A 23,651-nucleotide genomic window follows, 5' to 3' on the forward strand; every position below is an offset into this window, starting at 1 on the left:
TTTAGGCAAATGCTAACGGTGTCTTAAGGATATTGGTTAAGGAATTTAAAATATTTTATGGAGAGGTGAAAAATTACGTGTCCATGATATTTTTTATGTTTTCTTATAATTTGCATGATAAATATTTTTTTTTTGTTCTTTAACCAATGCCAAAGAATATTGGTTAACAAAATCTTTATATTTATCGGAGGTGGAAAGATAGATTAGTAAGGACTAAGGAGTGAATTCTGGTCTGAATTATGCCATGTTTTAATTTTTGGTGTTTATAAAAGTAATCTACTTCTGTATTATTAATTAGAATTCCTAACTTGGAGAATGTAGTTCCCACTCTCTATTCTTTCAAAGTTTCAATTAGAAATTATCGTCACTTCATTCTGTCTTTGGGAGGTGCATTTAATATACTATCTCTACAAATAATCATCTTAAACTATCATTCTTTTACTTTATCCACATACTTGAATTACTTAATTGCTTATCAGTTTCAATTGGAAGATAAATTTATTTTAATTTGAATTATTTATTAATAGTTTAAAATATAATTTATATATTTTAAAATATTATTACTATGAATTTTAATTATAATATAATTTATAATTTTAAAATACTTATCTATTAAAGCATATAGTTATAATTATGATTATATACGAATAAATATTTATCCAGTGTAATATACAACTAAAATACTATTTTAAATATATATTCATTCATTTGACTTTTTTTTGTCGTAATTTGGTTGCTTATCTCCATTTTTATCAAATATTTGATGTTGAAGGTGAAGAAGAGGCTGAGATGTGTATAAAGAGGGCGAGGTGCAAAGTAGGTAGAGCAAGCACGAAAAAGTGGGGTGAGAAGCAGGAACTAATACGTACGACATATACATAATAAAGTTAAAAAGGTCTATAATAAAATATTTGTATTCTATTACATTCCTCCCAAATTGGATAGAAAGACAAATGATTGTAAATAATGAAATAAAATGAATTTCATTCCATCATTTTCTAATGAACTTCATCTTAAATTGTAAAATTCAAATAATAGTATCATGCATCTTTTTCTTTCATTCTCTCCTAATTTATCTTCTTATCACCTATACAAAGTGAAATGAGAGATTGAATGTATTCTTTTTTTTTTTTAAAAAAAAAAAGAGATTGAATGTATTGTATCGCTTTGGTTCTTTATTTTAGTTTCTTTATTTAGTTATTTACATTCGACTGTTTCAGTGGGAAAATAGAAGTGAGTTAAAGCTAGATCCTAAATTTGAGCTATGTTCTTCATCAAAAAATAGTAGCATTTTTTTTTTAAAGAAGTAGCAATTATTAATGTATTACTTTTTACACGGAATAAACACGAAAGCGTTACGTCATTGAGCTATTTGTTATTAATAATGGGCTTTATATACTTTTGAATAATTAAATTGATACCAACCCTTTTCAGCACCAAATCAATATCACAACTACTTATCATTTTAATCAGGAGTTTTTTTTTGACAAATAATCAGGAGTATTCTTCGAGGTTGAATTTTTTTTTTTTTTATGTTTATTGTGAATTAGTGGAACATCACATCAGTATAAAAAAAAAGTGGAACATCACATGATAACAACGTTTCGATTTCATAAATTCACTAAAAATCAAATAAATTTGTACGTTAGTTATTTAATGTAAAGTTTTACATTCGTATATAATATTCTCCTGATTATTTTTTTTAAAGAACGTTTTCTATTGCTGCTAGAGATTAGAGAGGCTTTACTCTAATCTGAAATTTGTTTCTTGTGTTTTTTTTTTAGTTGGTTTCCACTCTCCCCTACCTCGTGAGTTTTTGTTTTCATCTTTCTTGGCTCAACAAAATATATATATATATATATATATATATATATATATATATATATATTATTTTTTACATGACAATTTTTTTTTATCGAAGTTACATAATTACATATAATAAATTAAATACATTATATTTTGTCAAATACTTTTTTATATATAATATTTTTGGTATTGGATAACCTTTGGTTATCTTCATCACAAATTAACATTCAAACATATTTTTGACTCTCTTATACTGCAATATATAATTGTTCACGAGAAAACATTGATCTTGTTAAGCACACACCAACTTGTGATAAATTGTGCCCTTAACTCTTATTTATTGCAATAGCAAAACAAACAATTATGTAAATCATAATTAACATGATAAATAAATCCAACATCAATATATATATATATATATATAAAGGATAGTATATATTGATTTTTACATGACAATGCTTTCTATTGCTTTGAATTTGAGGCACAACCACTTAATTTGCATGATAGTGCCCACAAGTACGGCATCTTTTCTCACACTTAGGAGCCTAGATCCTTGAGGTTTTGCCCCCATGATTCTCATGTCCTTCTGCATACATATATAAGTATTACGATTACTTCACGTTAAATACTAACATTTTGGAACATAGAAGAATTCATTATGTGATTTTGTACTTGACTGGACAACTTCTTTAAAACTGGAAATTGCTCTTCCTGCATGCATATACACATAAAAACAAGCAAAGTTAATTAGAAAAAAAGAAGAGTGAAACCCGAAAATAGAAACGAGATAGCATTTGGTCGTGAAAACAATAAGAAAAAGAAAGATACAAACGAAGATTTGTCTATATTTGTGGCAGGAGACACAAACTTGAGTTAACCCTATCTTCTCGGGAGAAAACGAGAAAGAGATGACTGCGGGTGAAAGGATTCAGTCAATTGTTGAGTGTAACTGAATACTAAAAGCTAGACAGAAGATAAATGAAGGTAGAAAAGATAATTTGGAAACAACACCTTAATTAACCACTCTTCAACTGGCCAAGTTATTCAATTTCGTTAGCATAGGCTTCCTTACATATGAAGGTGGAAAGATAACAGAAACAACACCTTACCACATGCCTCGTGGTCCTATAGGAACCACCATTGTCAATTACCTTGAAGAAGTTCATTATTGTCTTCCTCTTTGATACAATCCATTAAATTTTCTTAGCATGAGCTTTCTTATTGTGGCTTGAATCTTGGATTCCTATATAAAATGAAATCGATATTTCATGAAAATCTTACTACATACATACACAAAATTTTAACATTATGATACAATCTTACTTCAAAAGCAATTAGAATCATTTCAATAACAAATGATTTCTTTGTTTCTTCAATTGGATACAGGTTTCAAAGGCGTATGACCCAAAGACTCCAACCGTTATGTGGTAAACTAATAAAGTGACTAACTTAGTCACACAAAATGACACTTTAAGAGATCAAAGTAAAGATTTTTAAACTTTTAAGAGATCAAACCAATTTTTTGTAAAAAAAATGAAGGATCAAAAATATAATTTATCAAACAGAATATTATGACAAGATGTGACTAGCTATGCAAATAATCAAATATAATACAACTGGATACTTGCTTTTTGCCCTTGCATTATTGAGAGTTGCCTTCAACCATTGACAAAATCAATTTGTCTTGTTTAATCAATTGGGAATGTTTCACTATCCTACTTTGGAATGGGTTAATTTTCATATCCTATATCAGTGATTCAATGCATTAAAGATCCTCTTATGCCTATGGACTATGAAGAGTACTGCTTTTAGATTTAGGACCATCACGTAGGGTGCGTCACGCTAGTATTCGCACCCACATGATTAACGTTGCAAGGGAATGGAGGAAAAACATATACCATAACCTATAATTAGGGAGCAAGGATAAAGGACAATGCATGGAGCAATCCAACCTAGAAACCTACTATATCAAGCATATTGATCATTAATTAATTTGAAAAGGGATGAATAGTGTGGGAAGTGCGCAAACTTTGCCTTAAACAATTGGTTAATTGAATTGAAATAATTCCTTTTTAAATCATGCATGTTCATTGTAGCTAGTTGCTATCATGCTGAAATTTTTATATTTTGATGCTAACAGGTGACAAGCCTACTTAATAATTGAACTCCTCTTTGTTGCATGTGGCTTTGCTTCCATTTTTTTTAATGTGTTGAGATCGATATACAGTAGGACCAAGAAAAACAAACAGGCTACACACAGTTTAGAGAAGCCACTTGCGTAGAAGAGAAGAAAGGGTGCATGTGGTATAATAGTTCATATGGACTATGGACTATGAATATCTTTCGTAGAAAAGGGATTCTCAACTATGTTCCTAAGTACCAGTCAAAAAAAAAAACTATGTTCCTAAGTAACTACTACCATCATTGGTCATGTGCTCAATGTGCTACTTATCTGTCGCTTTATTCCTTTTTAATTAACAACTCGAATAAATTGCTTATAATTAACAACGGGTCTTGATGACTCTTGACTAATTAGCTTTAACCGCGCAGTTTTTAAGTTTGTTTCACACTGGAAAAGGTTTTTCCATAATTATCAAAAATAAAAAAAAAGGTTTTTCATATGTATCATAATTTGCTTAAAGCGGGCGTGATATGAGTAACGGGACATATCAGGAATCCTAAGTTTTTCTTTTCTTGTTATAACCTCTAATCAATTCCCATCAAAGAGACATAACGGGGAATGAAACAAGGTTCTTTGTTTTATTTTTTGAGGGAGAGGGAACCCCATCTATGCGGGGAACTCCATCTATTTGTTCTACTAAAAGATTAACATCATCTTCATCATAAAACTGATTAGAATTTAAGGGTACTCGATCTCTTTGCCATTTTTTTTTATTGTGTTTTCTAATTAAAATTAGAGATTTATCTTGTTAATCCTTTTTAATTTATTTTTTTTGTTGCATGTACAACTAAAGTAAAATTTTAATTTAACTCATAGGATTGATGCAATGGTATAAGATTAAACTACATTTACATGTTTAAAATAATTTATTCAACAGAATAATTATATTTAATTTTTTGTGAAAAATTCTCTTAGATCAGCTACAATCACGTATCATGGGTTATGACCTCTATTAATTTTTTATCCAATTGTTTGAAGGATATATGTGATTTCTACCTAGCTTAAGGCAAAAAAAAAGAAAGTAAAATTCCAATTTTGATTTGAAAATATATAACACCAAAAGTACCTAAAGTTAGTTCTTAAACATAATTATAACTATAACTTCATTTTCTGTTGTTTCTATATATATATATATATATATATTACCTTCACGTGAATACTTTGTGAATATTCCTACAAAATGGGCAGATATGCGGAGAAAAAGAAATTGCAATCGAAAATATTTTTTTAATTTCTTACCGATAACCTTTATAGGAACTAATTAATTTCACTCCATACATGAATATGGATTCTAATTATGGGTGGTGAATATTGAATAGATCAAATTTGAGTATATAAAACTACAAAATTCACGCACAAAATATATCTGCTTCAGTGCTTAGTTAATTATTGATTTGGTTGAGAGGATTTAGAAGTATATGGCATTAGATGCATGTAACCTTATTTTTAAATGCCATATGGTAGGTATGATTGATAAAAGATAAATGTAGCCGAAAGCATTTATGGTTCCAAAATCCAAAGTATGGCCAAAATATGGATTTAGCCATTTTGGGAATATCCTCCTTCCACAAGAAATGGTCCTCTATGAAGCGCGTTGCAGCTTTTTCTCCGTTTAAATTTTCATCATATGTTTGTGAAATATTAATTTATGAATCAATCTCATCTATATCTGCATGGAAAGCAACTAGGCACTTATGACGTATCACCATCTCTTTGCTTTTCATCTACGTCCAAAAGCTACTTCACAAACGTGTGAAAAAGTCTCAAGCCCCGTAATTTAGACTCGTTGCTGAATTTGCAAGAAAGTAGCTTGCCTCCGTCTTTTTTTTCTTTCCTTTCTTCTCTTGTTAGCAAATGCTACACGAGGAGGAATACAGAAAAAAAATAAATAAATCATACCGCAGGAATTAAGGGCCAGTGCCTTTGTGGGGCTATTAATTAACTAGTCTTTAGATTAGTTTTTTTATATCCATAAGAATTATAAATAAATATCAACTGCTTTATAATAATTTATTTAATTAACTGAATTAAACTTAATTAATTTTGAATTAGAATGAATTAAGATTCTCTCATAAATTTTTCAATAAACACTTGAAGGAAAATAAAATAAAATAAAATAAGTTTTTCTAATAAATTAAAAGTAAAATATGCATAAGTTAGTTTATAGAATCTTTTTCAATTAACTTTTTTCAAAAGTTGTTTTAATTTATGTATGACTATGAGCTGATTTTAATTTATAAAAAAAATAATTAATTAATTTTTCTTATTTTCTTTTCAACAAGTACATATTAAAACATTTATCTAAAATACGGGGATACAAATTTAACGTCATGTTATCAGATCGAGAAATGCTTTTAGTTACTGCAATAACTTTATCTTTTCTTATGTCATGCTTCTAGAAGCAGATTAACAGGTTGGAACAAGTGGTTTACTTACCCTAATTAGGAGTTAAGTGCTTAACAAGACAAACATTGTATGTTAGTGCAAGACCTAGGTCAATATATAGTCATACTTGGAGCCAAGACAAACTTTTAATTAGTACTTTAAGATGGACGAATTGTTTGTCTGTTAGGTAGGGAATGTGATTTAAATTGTGTAGGAAAAGAAATAAAGTAGGTAACGACTAATTTTTAAAACAAGATTATGAAAAATATACGAATTTAGTTAATTATCACTTTTGACCGATGCGGAGTTGTAAACAGTAGAACCTTCAAATGTATATATCATTCATTCATTGTATTATTTTATTTTGACAGACATTATGCTAGCTATTTAAAATATATAAATGTTTTTTTAGGGAGTAAAATATATACAAATGTTCAAGATAATATATTAAAATATATACAAATTTTATACACATCATAGAAAGATAATATCAAATGATTAAGGTGGTTTGATTAATTAATTTCATATTATACAAAAAATTATTAAGTTGTATAAGTACAAATTAAGATATATTTGACACCAAACATCATCCTATCCTTGTGAAGTGGTATATGGTAAAAATAAGTCAAAAGGTGTCAACTGATCCTATTTCTACGAGAATATTACACTATTAATAATTTTATATAAATTATAAATTTTATTGATTCAACTGTTTAATTACAGTTTATAATTATATATTACTTTAATTATTTGTGTCAAAATTTATTAAAATCGAATAATAATAAAAATTAATCAAATTATTTATATATTATATATTTTAAAAATATACTATGTTAATTTTGATATTTATGAATGTGATATTACATAATTTTTAATTAATGTAAATTAATAATATATTTTAAAAAGTTAATATAAAAATGTGGGTGATTAATTCAACTAAAATATAAAAATCATATACAAAAAGAGAAAAAAATGAATTTAAAATTGTAAAAATCTTAAGCCTAATTAATTCAAAAAATTTAAATTTTAAAAAATAAATTAAAAATGAAACCTATCTTATTCTAAAAACAGTAATCCGGTATTAAACCGAAGACCTTATTCGTATATTATAGAGGATTCGACTACTTGAATTTAATTCCAATAAGACTAGTGACAAAAATTCTTTATTTATTTATTTTTCATTCCACTAAAGCTAATAACTTGATTAAGAAAGGAAGATGACAAAAATTTAAGTATAAACACTAAGGGTGTTTTTGTTTAACGAACTAAATTATATTTTTGAGAATGATATTCTGTGAATAAAATGACTGAAAATTTTATTTTTATCCACGTGTTTGGTAACTACTTAATTACTTAACATTCCATTCAGCACAAAATAAACCACTTAACATTTCTTGAAATATTTTAAAATCTATTTTAATTAAAAATAAAATAAAGTGAATTTGGGAGATTATTTTAAAAAATAACTTCTATTTTCATGAGAATATTGGATCCCCATCGTTTTATATGGAAACAAATAGAGAAAAAATCATGTGCGTAATCTATATTCCTAGAAATAGATTCTGAAAATATTTTTTATTACTTATATCAAACACATAAATGATATATTTCCAAGAAATAAATTTGCATGACTCGAAACAGACGCAGCTAACATTAAAATAAATCAATTCTTACCCGTATAAGAAAATTTTAAAAGTTGTGACTGATCACTATTAACAATTAGGTACGCGACGTATATGTTTATAAAATGAAAGCCTATTTGTTCTAAAGTTAAAGTTGCATCTAGTTCAATGATTGAACTCATTATGAGTAAAAGTAAAAGTAACAAGATAAACTGCACTTAATTTCATTCACAGAAATTAATAAGAAATCACAAACTCAACATGATTCGTGATAATCTCACTGATCAGTAATGTCCAATTTCATATATAAGAAATTAAAGGCCCGTCGTTTTGATATATTTCATATTTTTCAGTTAATACACAATATTTTTTTTAAAATATTTATTGAATATTAAAAATTGCAAGAAGTTAAAATAATACGTTCAAACAAATTTTTCATATTAATTTAATAATGATTTTGGCCTGTTTTAACTAATTCTTCAGTGCTTATCATCTAATTTTCAAATTATTCAGTTATTTTGAGTTAAATGAATTGGACCCTTAATCTATTAAACATATCATTAGTGTCTGTTTGGATAGATTCTAGCAGTATATACGCTTTTTCATGTCAAATCCGCTACTTATGTTGCTATGGTTAGACGGCGTTATTTATGTGGGACAAAACATGGTTAGAAGTCTAGTATTTTAAAAAACATATAGGAGTGAAAACGCTTGAATCAGTTGAATCGGGAACCAGTATCTTAATTGGTTTGGTCAAATTAGTCCAAGATTGATGTTGAGCCGTTATAGAGAATCAGTATAAAATTGAATTTTTTTTTCTTCAATTTTTCCATTTTTTTAGTTTTCTAAATTTTTTTATTTAATATAAAATATTCTTAAGATAAATCAAATATGCACTTAAATATTTCATATAATATTTATGAATTATTTTTTCAACTATTATTAATTTTTATCTTATAAAACATGTATAATTTAGTCATTTATATTAATTTATAATATTTTAGGTTGTAATTTTTTTATAATTCTATATTATTCTATCATTTAAAATACTATATGATATTAAAAAAACATAAAATTAATTTAACTGCAGTTAAATCATTAAACCTTAAATGAGTACTAATTCAATCATCCAATCATCGATCTGATTTTAAAAACATCTGCAATACAATTACTTAAAAATAATCAGATGTTAGTTAATGAAAATTATCGTTAAAGTATTTGATGTGATGTTTTTTTTTTTTATAAAAGCTCACAACTTTAAGATAAAAAAAAACTTATTTAAATAGTTATGAATTATAAATGCTCTTAATTGATGCAGACAGTTATTTTTTATGATTTCTGCATGATATTTTTAAAATCAATATTAATTTTTAGTTAAAAAGATAAAAAAATAAATTTAGAAAAGTATGAATCCATGTTTAGTTAATTCTCGCCAATCGAGTAAAGAAATTTCAGAGAAAACGACTATATTTTTTATTTTCCGTTCGTGTCGTCCAATGAGACAAGAACTGCATCTAACTCTAAGGAATACACGGGGTTCATCGCAGAAGTAAATAAAGAATTAATGGTTAAGAAATTTAAAATACTTTTTTTTTATTGAGATGTATAAAATTATATTATTTATGATTTATTTAGACACTTTTATGATTTTGAAGATAAATATTTTTTTTTAATTTTTTTATCTGATGCTCTAATTAATTAAGAATACTGACATTACCGGAAGTAATACTAACAGATTATGAGAAGTGTATGTGTCAATGATTAAAGCTAATAATCTTGTCATGCCTCTTTAAAAGTTAAAATCGATCCGTGAGCTCGACTACCATCTAATTCTAATTAATGTTAATTTGATTACTCACTAGCTAGTTTAATATATAATATCATATACTCATTAATTTTATTTAAGCAAAAACAGAAACGGCACACGTGACTATATAACAAACAGTTAACGCGACACTAATTTTTACAATAAAATACACTTAATTAACTAAAATTATTTTACGAAGGGAATTTATCGAATGAAGCTAATTTATGAAATTAAAAGTTGTTAAATAATTAAAGAAAATAGATAAATTAAAACGTTAATATATTCATTCGAAAATATATTTAATTAAATATTAACAAGTCAATTTTTAAATAATAATAATAATAACAATTGTAATTACTAGAAAGGAATGTGAATAGGAAAATGTGAGTCCAACTCCCCCTCTCCTTAATAGGATATTAAGCAAAAGCGAACTAGGAAAATTGATGTTTGTATACTCCAACATACACCTTCATAGATATAAAGGAAAGAGAAATTAAAGAGTGAGATGGTGTTATGAATGACGTGAAAGGAAAAAAAAAAAGAATGAGTTAGAAAGTGGAGATAATTTTGAAGTACATGAATACTAAACATACTAGAAATTTTGGACAAACACAGTAATCAGCACACTATTATACGCTTACTATAGGGATAATATGATAAATGACATGTTAATATAATTAAAATAAATTTTAATATTTGTTGTTGTTGTATTTTATATATATGGCCGGATTTAAATTCAGTTCCTTATGTTATTGTCTTATGACTAATCATATAGATCAAGAATACCAGTTACATTATTTTGAAGTTATTACTAATTGATGTGAGTTTTTTTTCTTTCCAATAATACTTATATATATATTTTTTTCTGTTTTTCTTTTGTCTCTCCAAATTTTGAATAGTAGTATTACTATTTGAGGTGTATAAAAATAATTTTGGAAACAAAAAGGGAACGTACGTGAGTGAAAAACAAAAAATGTGACATTAACTTTGTCGATGCAATGCCTAGGAGTACACAGTGCACTACGAAATTAAATGCATGAAAGCTTGACGCCGTCTAAGACGCAGTAGTAGTAGTAGTAGAGAGAGAGTGGTCCCCGAACATGTAAAGCAGCTTATCATCTTCACCACACAAGTCCCCATAATACAAAGACAAGAGCCAATGGCAGTGTGCTCGATCTTTTCACTACTTTCACCAATATCTCCATTGCCCATCAAAGGTGGAACTTAATTGTGTGTCATCGACTACTGTGAACCATCTTCATTCGATTTCGGAGCCTAAATTAGGTCATAAATCAAACCCAAAAACACCATGAAAGGAAACAAGAAGCCTTATCTAGTTGCGATCCTCATAGAAGCCATCTATGCTGGCATGTTTCTTCTCTCAAAAGCTGCATTTGACCATGGCATGAACAATTTCATCTTTGTCTTCTATAGACAAACCGCAGCCACCATATTCCTTATTCCTTTCGCTTTCTTCTTTGAATGGTATGCACATGTACAACACAACTAACATCAACACATGAACATATATATTACATACATGTATCATGTATGTATATATATGTCTAGCTAGCTAATGATTTGATTTTTGATTGTTGAAAGCAGGAAAACTGCACCCCCTTTGTCCTTCGTGACCTTCTGCAAGATCTTCTTCCTTTCTTTCCTGGGGTATGTCCACATGTATATTCAATTGTTGCTATTATGATTAGATCCTAATATACCAAAGTTGGAGAGTACTGCTATAAATATAAAGCTAGCTAGGTTTAAACTTGACGTTATATATTCAATCAAAATGTGATTCACATGATACTATTGTTTGATTCTTTTTGAAAATTCATTAAAACTGTCGGTGGTTGCTATTAAAAATTTAATTCAGGATTACTGCGAGCTTGGACATATATGGTATTGGTCTTATTTACACTTCTGCTACTTTAGCTGCTGCTACCACAAATTGCCTTCCAGTCATCACCTTCTTCTTGGCGCTCATACTCAGGTAGAATATTGCTCATATATAATTAATTGCTTGTATTTTATTAAATTCAATTATAGTTAGTTTTCCCACCCTAACTCAACCTTAAATTGGACTTTAATTAAGTCCATCTGAAAACCGCAATTTATAAAAAGAAAAAAAGTGTTCGTTTCTTTTATTGTCAAATACTAAAATCAAATATTGTTCGATCACTAGTGGAGATTTTGCTGGTGACTAAGATTCATGGATTCTTTATGAACAACACAATTGAGGCACCTAAAAGCGGTTCATAAATCATAACTTTAGTTTAAGTGTCCTCTTATTTTTACTTTCTCGTTTGGATAGTAAAGCATCAGATTTAACGGATGTAGTAGTACTAGACAGGTGATATAAACAAAAACAATTGCATGTCTAGCAAAGTATCTTGTTACCAAAAACTAAAATGGAGCAAAATTGTAAACCTTGCCTAAATGGAAGAGATAATCGGAAGAGAACTAATATATACATATCTTTTTTATATCAAATATCAATGCCTAACATATATAACCTATTATACCTTTTTTTCTTTCTCTTCTCTCCTTTAAATGTTGAATAGAATTTGATGTCTACCAAAATATCTTTAATTGTGTTTGCACTCAATTGTCTCTCTTAAAGTTTACATGTGATTAAAAACAGACGTGAGATATAGGTGTGGCTAGCGATTAAAATACTCTGGGTGAGAAGGATAAGTTTAAAAAATGCCAGGAAGAACACTTGTACTCCCTCTAATTAAATTAAAATATCTTCTTTGTCTACTAAAAAAGAAAGTCGCCCATGAGGAGATTTTTCCTAGCAAAATGTATTATTAATTACGTGGTCACTTCTCTTCTCAGTACTACAAAGCAAAGACTTGAATTCAGATAAATAATAAAGGAAATATACATGTCGGTAGGGGTGTGTAAAAACTATTTCGATAAAAAAAAATTGAACCGAATTGATTTTAAATTGTTTTAATCAGTTCAATTTTATATTCAAATAATCAAATTGATTTACAATCTGATTTAAAACAAAACTAGTTTTAAAAAATTAGTTTAAAATTAAAGTAATTTTTAATTAATTTTAAATTCGTTCTAAGATTGAACCAGTTTTAAACTAATTTTTGAATTAATTTTTTCAAATAAAAATTATTTAAATAAAAATCAATTTGATAAACAAACTGATTTTATAGAAATAATTCAATTAATTGAATAGATTTTATAAAATAATATATTTTTTTAATTAATTATAAAAAACTAATTCAATTTAAATTTAATTACAATCTGATTCAATTTTAGGAGTTAGACACGGATATAAATCAGGCTTTTTGATGGTACCTTCATGTCGGGTGACGAAACTTTCAAGGACAAACGACCCTTGAAATTGTACTTCATTTTTCATTGAATGGGTAGGCCCTTTTTTGTTTCAGAATATGAAGTTTGGACTTTGGAGTCATGAGGCTAAAATTCAATTTCATGCTAATTTTGTGACAACATTTATTAGTTTAGTACAATTGTGGGTTGCTCTGACTAGGTCTTGGCGTTTCTAACTCTGAAAGTGAATACACTCATTTTCATTGTTCAGCTTTGGGAATGTATTGTGCATGTAGTGAGTAACTTTCAGATTGGACCAGTTAGTAGCAGCTAACAAGGTCCATGTTTGTGCTCAGCTTTTGCAGCCACAGTATGCTATCATGCATGGTTGTGCCTTGTTTGTTTTCAAGGGAAACGACAATTTCTTAAAAGATGAAAAAGTCCATGTTGTACGTAGACACGTGCGTTAATTTACATATCTATGTCCATGCAATGCCGAAAATATATGATACTACTAAATAGCTTGTTTGGTTTCACCTTTTAGATATAAATTTTAGAAGTTAACAATTATAATTTTCACGTCCTAAACATGATTCTTATATTCTTAACGTGTTTCAAAATATGACAAAAGTGGTTAAAAATGGATCAATTTAAACCGAGACATTAATTTTATTAGGTGTTTCAACATTCACTAAATCCGTTATTATACCTCACATAAGAATTTGGTTTGTTTCAGGATAGAAGATTTGAAAGTAAAGAGTGCCCGCGGAGTTGCTAAGTTGGTTGGTGTAGTGGCATGCTTCACTGGATCAGCAATCCTTGCTTTCTTTAAAGGTCCTCATTTGGAACTTTTAAGCCATTATCACCTTTTAGGGTACCATAAAAACCAACAACATCTGGGTCGTGTTGCATCTGGGTCATGGATAAAGGGTTGCTTCCTCTTGCTCCTCTCCAACACCTTTTGGGGAATGTGGCTTGTGCTACAGGTAAATTTAATTTCTTCGTGAACCTTAATTGTTACCAATTCATGATTCTTCATATCCTAATTAATATGATTCATTTTTTTTATCAACAAATACTAATTTTTAATATTGTTAGTTTTTATTAGTAAAATAATCAAATTTGCAATCTTTTCATTCTTTCTCCCATAATCATGTGACACACCTTATATTTCCTAATTAATAAGATTCATATCATTAATTAACATTCTTCTTGTTAATTGATTGACCAGACTTATGTCATAAAAGAGTATCCTTCAAAGCTGCTCCTCACGACTCTTCAGTGTTTCTTAAGCTCGATTCAGTCTTTGAGCATTGCCTTGGCCGTAGAAAGAGATATTGACCAATGGAAGTTGGGGTGGAACGTCAGACTCCTCGCCGTAGCGTATTGTGTAATCCTCTAACTAATTCTTCATAATTAAATTGATGATCATCTTTTTTTTTTTCTGAGTAACAAATATTTTTTTATGAAAGCAAAAATCTCTATATTAATTTAATTGCTTAATAGTTAGGCCTGCTTAGTTTGTAAGACTGATGGGAACTAATTTATATATTGTGCTAGGGAATTATGGTGACCGGCGTAACATATTACTTACAAACATGGGTTATAGAGAAGAAAGGACCGGTGTTTCTAGCCATGGCAACACCACTGGCTTTGATCATGACCATCTTCTCCTCCGCAATTCTCTTGGGCGAGATCATAACTTTGGGAAGGTTATTATTATAACCCTGATCCCAATGCTTACTCCCTTTTTATTTTCCTTTCCCATGTCACCCATCACATTTAGTAAAAAGATAGTTTGACACTCCTTTTAGTGCATATACTCCATTAACGAAGAGAAAGATATGAATAAAACAGGACTGAAGAGTATTGGGGTGTAAGGACTACTTCCTCCAAGCTATTTTTAATAATTGCAAAAATTCATTTTGCATAACTTTTTACGCTTTCCAATCACACTTTGTTTTCACTTTATACAACTCTATCAATTTTTGACTTTGTTATACCTAAGATTTGGTGAGACAACACCACACAGCATATAGTTTATACATGTGTGATTCAGAAAAAGGAGTAAGAAGTTAAAGTCATCATAGGTAGAAGCTCTCCGACGGTAACTACTGGCTTCTAAAGTAATTTGTACAGCTGTTCACTTAAGAGCACCTGTATTTATAGTAGGTAGTATTCTCCTTTAACTAATTATATAAAGAAACTTAAATTTTGTTTCTTCTTTAATTGCACATTGCTAAGTACCTATATACTAATTAACTATGTGGCTGCTTTTGTTGTATGACCAGCCTTTTAGGCGGCATCACTTTGGTCATTGGACTGTACTGCGTGCTGTGGGGAAAGAGCAGAGAGCAAATGCCAAAAGCCTCGTTAGACTTGGAGGAGGCATCATCGGGTTAGAGTGGAGTGATTCACAAATCACAATTGTCATGACACGTGATATATATGTTAATAATAGATGAATAACAGTATGTAGTTTGAAATAGTGCCGAAAACATGTTAATAATGTATTAAGCCTGTGGAGATGTTCCAAAATCTAATTAAAGGCAGAATCTCCGACGACAACCTCTTCTCGACAGAAACACGGGTCAATGCCAATTATGTCTTTCCGATAATATTAGGTATGTAATGGCTTCATATCGTAGGAACTAGCTAGACTTTTAAATTTTCTCTCTTTTGTATTGGGTTGGTTATTCAAATATATGGGTGTTTTACAAATCCCGCAGTTGAAAATCAGTATAAAATTTTATAATGATAAGGATTGGCAGCGGAAATTGATGATGTTTTGACATTTAATTAACGTTAAAGAAGTTGAACACTCTTGTAAATGTGATTGACACAAGAGAATTACTCAAATTTGGTTAATCAGATTTTCTCATCAACATTACTTATTAATAGATCGTATTAATAATATGATAATAAAAAAAATTATAAACATTTATTAAGAGTATATTTGATGTACATTGAAAATTAATATTTCCTCCATTTTTATATATAAGATTCAATTACATAATTTATTAAGATTAAAAAAATAATTAATTAAGTTGATAGTAATAAATTTATCTTAAATTTATAATTTTTTTTAAAAATATCTTTGTCATTGATACTCTTTTCTTTTAATTGTTTATCAATACATTCTTTCACTTATTTTAATAAAAGTATTTTTAGTCTAAAAATAATTAAAAAAAAATATTATAAATTAAGTCTTAAGAAATAAAAATTATTTAAAACTTAAGTCTTATAAACAGGATAATATAACAAATTGAATCACAAGATTATACTATATAATGTTTAGTATATACATGAGTAGTGGTGATGATAACATTAATGATAATGCTGACATGTGACCTAAGTGTAATAATGACAAATGTAATAATAATAGTGTTGATGAATACATGAGTTGGCTTAATGAAAAATTTGGATAATATGTATAATATCATAACTTTTTATTTTATTGTAACTTTTCTACACACAAAAAAATAGTTAAGGGTTAATCAGATAATTTCTTTTACATCAAATATAAAAATTAAAAATAAAGTAAAATTTTAAAATTAACATTAAATTTAAGGCTTAAATAACTCTTTGTAAAACTTTTTTGTTTGATTTTGGTCCTTTTTGTTAAATTGGGTCGTCAATTTTAACGGAAAAAATATATAGACAAAAAAACACCAAAAATTATAAGACAAAACAAAAAACAACCAAAATTAAGGGGATGGAAACAAAAACAACTTGATATTATAGGAACCAAACAAGAATTTAACACGAACTTGTAAAAATTATAAGCTTGTTTATCTTTTTTTTTTTACTTTTATTTACAAATCTGTCACCTTTATTTTTTTTATTTTGTTTTTAGAACTTTGTGCATAAAATAGTGAAAATAATATTTCTTTTATTTTCACTGTTTTCTGTACAAACTTTTGAAAGCAGAAAATATAGATTGAAAACAAGATGAAAACTTTGCGATTAAAAGTAAAAACAAAAAATATTTTTTAAGATAAATGGACTTTAAAATTTCAAACACTACAAATGTATTGATGGGGAGTAAAAGAAATTAAATCTACAGTGAATGTGGGTGTGCGTGCGTGTGTCTTGAGCCCGTTCTTTGGACATTTTTTTTATAATTAATAAAATCATAAATGATAAATTAAATACTGCACATGTTGTTAATGTCTAGTTTAAAGTTAATATTTTGTGTACATTGAGTTTTGTTTTTAATTTCTAACACTTGTTACTAAAATATGCCAGTAAGATACTTTTTTATATTGGATAAAAATTATAAAAGAGAATTATTAAATAAGAAATGAAATCCATACAATTTTGTGATTTTTTTTAAATAATTAAAGATAGAAAGTGCGTTAAAAATATTTTGCTAGTTGTTCACAATTCACGCATTCTATTTCATTTTTATTATTGTGTACTGCATCATATTTTTATATTTTATAATATAAACAACAACCTAAATTTTTTATTTAATTTACATTGATTAAAATGTGATACTCCCTCGATTTCAAAATTATTGATGTTTAACATTTTTCATATAAAATAAAAAGTAAGTATTTGAAGAGAATTAACATTTATTAAGAAATAATTTTATTAAAATGTCTTTATTTTTTTCTTAATTTTAATGAAGACATTATTAAAAAAATTAAGATAACATTATTTATTATAACATAAAATTTCAATATATATTTAAATATCTATTGAAAAGTGAGAACATCAATAGAAGGGAGTAAATGATAAGCTAATCCCACTTAGCCTTAGCTGACAGCACTATTTCCATGGTGCCAATGTGATTTTGGGTTTTACGCGAAAGGTTAACACCTGTCTCAGAAATGGTGCACTCAAGGCCGGAAGACTTGGAGACACATACAATGATGGCCGAAAGGCAAGAGAGAGGGAGAGGTAGACAAGTGATTTTTTTAGAGACATAAATTAGGTTTTTCCTTGTCCAATGACATGACATGAATCCTAATTTTAGGAGTAATGAGAACGTTAATCTTATAACAACTAGGAGTGGAAAGATAATTGAACCACTACCTAAGAAAAAGAGGCATGCAATGGAATTGGAAGTTAAGAAGTTATTTGTTGCTCTAAAGAATGAGAAACTACCCTTATATGTCATTAAGTTATCATTCTTCAGAATGAAGAAGTAGCAAAATGGTAGGCATTATGGGGAATTTTTATAGATCTTTAAGAAGTTGCAGATAAATACCCATTTTTTAAGACACTTGAACAAATACTTGTGTATACCAAATTCATGCAAGAGCTTCTGGCCAGCAAGAGGAGGCTTAATACTATTATCTTATAAAGGAATTTGTCTCCAAAATTGAAGGACCTTTGAAAGAAGTTTTATACTTCCCAATATGCTATCAACATGGTAATAGATAATATTCCCAAAACTTTTAAAATTTACAAGGATCAGAATCAATAATTTTAGGTCATGAATCTATATTACTATATTATATGTTTCTACATCTTCTTATTATTATGTAAAAGGGTGCGAATCTTTTATTTCCATGAGAATAAAATTTCGATTTTTTTCTTATTCTACTTCATTAATGTTTTTGTTTTAAATTAAAAAAGTAAAATATTTCAAATAATAATAAATATTTACTAAACATATTATTTCTCAGTAATAATATTCCCAAAGAATATTAGTCTAGGAAATATAATCAATTCTGTAAAACAAATTCCATGTAAAGATAGAGATAGGAATTCCTTGTATTTGAAAACCAAAAATAACTGGTTTGCTCAGTTTGATTCATGAAACATTCGTACACTACTTGTTTTGCACAAATTACTTGACGGTAATATTAAAAAAAGAAAAAAAGATTGAGGTCCTTGGAATTCCCCCTCGCAGATCAGGGATCCCAACAAAATTACAATTTACATTGGTGAATTTGACCTACCAATACAGATAAGCAATGATAGGATAGAAAAAAAGTGACTTGACAAGAACAAAAAATTGGTTCTTCAAACTATATATGAAAAAAAATAACACGAGGAAAATGCAGTTGGGAAATCTCACACAATGATTCGGTTGGGATGAACCAAAGAACAATCTGAAACTCTACAATGTTTCAAATTGTTCATGGCTCTCATTCAGATTTCAGGTTTTAGTGAATCTCAGCGCCAGCATCAACAGCCTTAGGTGCATTCTCCACCCCATTATGGCTTTTCTCTTCTGTGCTTGATGCAGCTTCCTTTGTTACCTTCTCAAAAGACTTGGCAGCAGTTGGAATTTCTTCAATTACTCTCTCCTCAGGCACAGGAGCCACCTCAGAGTTTATGCTCTCTACAATGAGAGTCTTAGTTTCTGAAGCATTCTTCTCTGATTCCCCACTTGGCTTACCTTCTTCTGATGGTTCAATAGGCTCTTCTTTGAGTTTGATGGGTTCAATGCTTTGTGTTTCCTCTGAAGGTGCCTCCATGGCCTCTACAAATTCTTCTTTCAGTGACTCGCTGCTTTGATTGTTTTCCTCTGAAGGCTTCTCAGCATCTGACTCTAGTTTCACTGTTTCCTTAGCTGGTTCATTGACAAGAGTTTCCTTTGAAGGGTTCTCAGCTTCTGACTCTACTATCATTATTTCCTTAGCTGGTTCATTGATATGAGTTTCCTCAGAAGGTTTCTCAGCTTCTACTATCACTGTTTCCTTAACTGGTTCATTGATATGAGTTTCCTCAGAAGGTTTCTTAGCTTCTGACTCAACTATCACTGTTTTCTTGTCTGGTTCATTGATATGAGTTTCCTCTGAAGGTTTCTCAGCTTTTGATTCTAGTTTCACAGTTTCCTTAGCTGCTTCACTGATATGAGTTTCCACTGAAGGTTTCTCAGTCTCTGACTCTAGTTTCTCTGTTTCCTTAACTGGTTCACTGATATGAGTTTCCTCTGAAGGTTTCTCAGCTTCTGACTCTCGTTTCACTGTTTCCTTAGATGGTTCATTGACATGAGTTTCTGCCTTCAAAGTCTCGTATTCTTGTTTTGATGATTCATTGTTTTTACTCTCCTCGGACAGCTTCTCCTCTGGCTTTAGAGATTCTTGTTTAACTGTTGGCTCATTGCTTTTAGTATCTTCCGCAGGTTTCTTGACCTCTAACACTTCTTCTTTCACAGACTCCTCAACTTTGTTTTTCTCATTTTCTGTGGAACCCCTTTTATCTTCATTCTGCAAAACACACACACACACACACACACACACCAAGTGATAAACCAGAAAAGATCAGAAAGTGCTAAGAAAGGCTTTATTGGATAAGCTTCGAGCAAGAAGAGTTGTTGCCACTAAATAGTCTCTAGTTTGGTTGATACAATACAATCGTAGGAGCTGATGCAGATTCTTTGCTTCCGCGCCAAGCAGTAATCACATTCTGTTTACTTCCCCTTTTTTTTCTTTTACAAATCAAAATAGATTTTGGGTGTATATGAATAAGTTAAGCACTAGCTTGATAAAAAGGTTATGAAATAAAATTTGTGTCTGACCTTAAATGTGAAACTCATTGAAATAAATTCAAAAGTTCTGATGTTCTTCTGTCTTTCTTTTACAATGGTTATTACTGTTTTACTATGCAGTTTTAGTAATGATTTTTTTTTTTTTCTGGTTCAGAAACTTCAGGAATGCTCTTTAAATAATGGGTAGACAATTATGCTTGAATTCAGGAGGTTGTGTTAGGTAACTGAAATAATAATGCGGAAGAGTTGATGGGTAAATGAATACGCGCTTCCAAATTTACCTTTATATTCTGAATCAGTATGTATTCAAAATTTGAATGTATTATAATTAAATTTACTAACAATAACACGAGCAAGTCATGAATAATTTGATATTTCATTCATCATATCAATGCCTAAACCAAGTTAACGGAAAAGACCGGAAGTGGTAACTTTAAAGTTTCAACCAATCTAAAAACAAACACTCAATCTAAATTAAAGAGATAAAAAAAAGTGTCGTGTTTACAGTTTTTTTTTTTTTTTCAATTTTGACAATGAGTGCCACATTTATTGTGGTTTCTTTGTGTGTGTGGTGGGGGTGGGGTAAAAAGTTTTGGTGCACAGACTTTTGCCATCTTACTGCCTTATATACGTACTACTCTCTTTTGTTGAGATTCTATCAACTGAACATAAAGAAACCTACTACTCATAAATTTCACATACTCTGTTTGGGGAGATTCTCACGCTCTTTTTAGACTACTACTGTTCATACTAAAGATGAATTAACAAATCCCCGGAATTCGTGGCGGAGCACAAATTTAACTAGTCAGATTCAACTTTCAAGGCCTCTAATTTCGGAGGCAAAACATGCTAAAAATCCGGTTAGGGAAAACCATGGTCTAATTATTACCCATAGCATAGAAAACTCACTTTACTCCAGGCATTATATGTACGGGACTGGAGACCCACACCACCTACCATGCATATGGACATGATAATATTTCTAGGTCCATTCCGTCATGGTCAAACTTTTGACGCTTTAATATTTTTGTTCTTTTTTTTATAAAAAAAAAAATCAGGTATTCTTGATAGATCAAATTCATGACCATATATTTAAGAAAGTTATCTATTAATCATGTTGTTTAATATTTTTTTCTTGGTTTTTTTAGGGAATATTTTTGTTCTTGTTAAAAAAGAAACTATAGTAATCTCATTATAAAATTTTAAAATAAGGTAGTTTGGTTTTTAAAAATGATTCATATCTTATTATTTATTTTCATTCTTACATCACTTTACTAATTTATCCACTGTTTCAACAATTTATATAAAATTAATAGTATTTTTTCTATTCTCTGTTTTATTATTTCTTACATAAACATTTAAATATAAAAAAAAAAAAAAATCATATACTCCTCATAATCAATGTGTACTACAAAACTCTATGAATAAGCTTTTGTTTGAAATGATTGATGTTTCTGCTGAATAGAGACACTAATTAATTATAATGAAAGCATGAGAAGGATGATAGCGGTCAACGTGATCAATTGGATCCAGACGATTAGGGGACTCCAGGGACGTATTGTTGTATCCTTTTTTACATGCGCATGATTGGGGGTACCTACCAGTTACCCCTAAAATTTTGGCCATTAAACCGGGACAACGGTGATTTTGTTGGGTAAAGTCGTGAAGTGGACCAAGAATCAGTACGACAAAGTAGTCAATAATAAGTTAAAGATGTAAGGATTTCCTTTTCTTTTTGGGATGGAACGGAATGACACAAGAAAATCTGTTCATACGTCCAGCAAGCCAGAAAAGAAAAGTAGCAAATAACAAAATCCAATAATTGTAGCGCTATTCTCCATTTTATCAATTTATTAAAAAAAAGGCGAGAGAAAGAAAAAAGTTTAGAACAGGGAGTATTGGAAATATCTCCATGGAAGGACTCATAGAATCATTTTGGGGAAATTTGACTACGACTTTCTTTTATGCATAAGATGAAGATGATGGGATATACTTAGAAAAATGTCACAACTAAATAAAAAAGTTACCTTTCTATGGCAGCAGAAAATATTACTTCCAATTCCAACACGAAAACATAAAAAAGTAAAGAGAAAAAGAATGTGTTTTAGTCCTATATTTTTGGTTAAACATGATTAATATTCCCTTTGTCATGTTGAAGAATTTGGTTATCAAACTTAAAAAAAATGTGAAAAATTCATCATGTTTATTAAAGTTAGGAGGATTGTAAGGAAACCAGCTTAACGGTAGAGACCTTAACTACGGTGGACCAAATTATTATAGAAACTAAAAACACATTTCTTCAAAGAATAATAAAACAAAAAGGTTGAAAAAGGGTTGAGATTGTGGAATTTGAGAGCGTACCTGCTTGAACAAGGAGCTGAGAGAGCGTGGTTTGTTTGCTTGGTCGTCGTCAACAATTTCGTTGACATTAAGGTTGTTGTGGTCTTTGTGAGCAGCACCTTGTTCCACTTGGGGTACTTTGGTTTGCAGGGTGTCTTTGTTGTTGGGTTGTTGGTGTTCAGGTTCAGGTTCTGGTTCTGGTTGGGGTGCCTTGGGCTTTCCATCGGGATCGTCCTGGGAGACCTTCGGCTTAGTTGCACATCCTCCCATTGGATTCGTTTTCTTTGGTTCTCTCCGTACGCTTCTTTCTAGTTTTCAGTTTTCACCCCAAAAGAAAAAGAGTAGCGAAAAAGGAGGGGAATTAGGAGAGGAACGTGCGGGGAAATCAATGGTAGTGAGAGAGAAGAGCATGCGGTGTCTGTCTGGGCCTTGGCTCAAAAAGGTTAAGCAATTTAAAACGACAGTTTGTATGTAGTAGTTCCCCTTATCTGTTCTGCTGCCCCAAAGAAACCAATCACATTAACCAAACCCTCAATTATATATTCTCATATTTTATTTCCACCAAATCTTTACATTCTTCTTTTCTTTCCCATAGCTTGAAAAAAAAAACTATTATGAATGATTTTTTTTATGAGTATCTCTCAACTCATTGGATAAAAAATTATCCTACATATTATATGTGATTCTCGTTAGACCAAAAAAATTTCACACATAATTAAAATCAAACGCATATTATCTTATTAAATAAATCATTATTTACAT

At 29.3% G+C, this 23,651-nt stretch overlaps 2 protein-coding genes across 2 annotated transcripts; one reads left to right on the plus strand and one right to left on the minus strand.

Annotated features, from left to right (window-relative positions):
* Window positions 1-10,975: 10,975 nt before the first annotated feature.
* LOC100775854 (auxin-induced protein 5NG4-like) lies at window positions 10,976-15,872 on the plus strand. The gene is made up of 7 exons (NM_001254256.2): window positions 10,976-11,287; window positions 11,408-11,470; window positions 11,679-11,795; window positions 13,836-14,085; window positions 14,331-14,489; window positions 14,660-14,811; window positions 15,391-15,872. Exons 1-7 carry the CDS (start codon window positions 11,112-11,114, stop codon window positions 15,500-15,502), a joined length of 1,029 nt encoding a protein of 342 aa, NP_001241185.1. The 5' UTR covers window positions 10,976-11,111; the 3' UTR covers window positions 15,503-15,872.
* A 2,954-nt stretch (window positions 15,873-18,826) lies between these two features.
* LOC100776396 (translation initiation factor IF-2) lies at window positions 18,827-23,401 on the minus strand. Its single transcript, XM_003525055.5, has 2 exons — window positions 22,911-23,401; window positions 18,827-20,268 (listed from the first exon to the last, which is right to left on the minus strand). The coding sequence occupies exons 1-2, from the start codon at window positions 23,157-23,159 to the stop codon at window positions 19,219-19,221; spliced, it is 1,299 nt and encodes a 432-aa protein (XP_003525103.1). The 5' UTR covers window positions 23,160-23,401; the 3' UTR covers window positions 18,827-19,218.
* Between the last annotated feature and the right edge of the window lie 250 nt (window positions 23,402-23,651).

The sequence above is a fragment of the Glycine max genome, chromosome 5 (genome assembly GCF_000004515.6).
Source record: "Glycine max cultivar Williams 82 chromosome 5, Glycine_max_v4.0, whole genome shotgun sequence".
Classification (NCBI taxonomy): Eukaryota; Viridiplantae; Streptophyta; class Magnoliopsida; order Fabales; family Fabaceae; genus Glycine; species Glycine max.

What these genes read in the sequence shown, in the direction of transcription:
- LOC100776396 (XM_003525055.5), bottom strand. Translation starts at nt 23,159, where the DNA reads ATGGGAGGATGTGCAACTAAGCCGAAGGTCTCCCAGGACGATCCCGAT. An exon ending in TCAGCTCCTTGTTCAAGCAG is followed by an intron (nt 20,269 to 22,910) that starts GTACGCTCTCAA and finishes TGTGTTTTGCAG; the next exon opens with AATGAAGATAAAAGGGGTTC.
- LOC100775854 (NM_001254256.2), top strand. Translation starts at nt 11,112, where the DNA reads ATGAAAGGAAACAAGAAGCCTTATCTAGTTGCGATCCTCATAGAAGCC. An exon ending in TTCGCTTTCTTCTTTGAATG is followed by an intron (nt 11,288 to 11,407) that starts GTATGCACATGT and finishes TGTTGAAAGCAG; the next exon opens with GAAAACTGCACCCCCTTTGT. An exon ending in GAATGTGGCTTGTGCTACAG is followed by an intron (nt 14,086 to 14,330) that starts GTAAATTTAATT and finishes TTGATTGACCAG; the next exon opens with ACTTATGTCATAAAAGAGTA.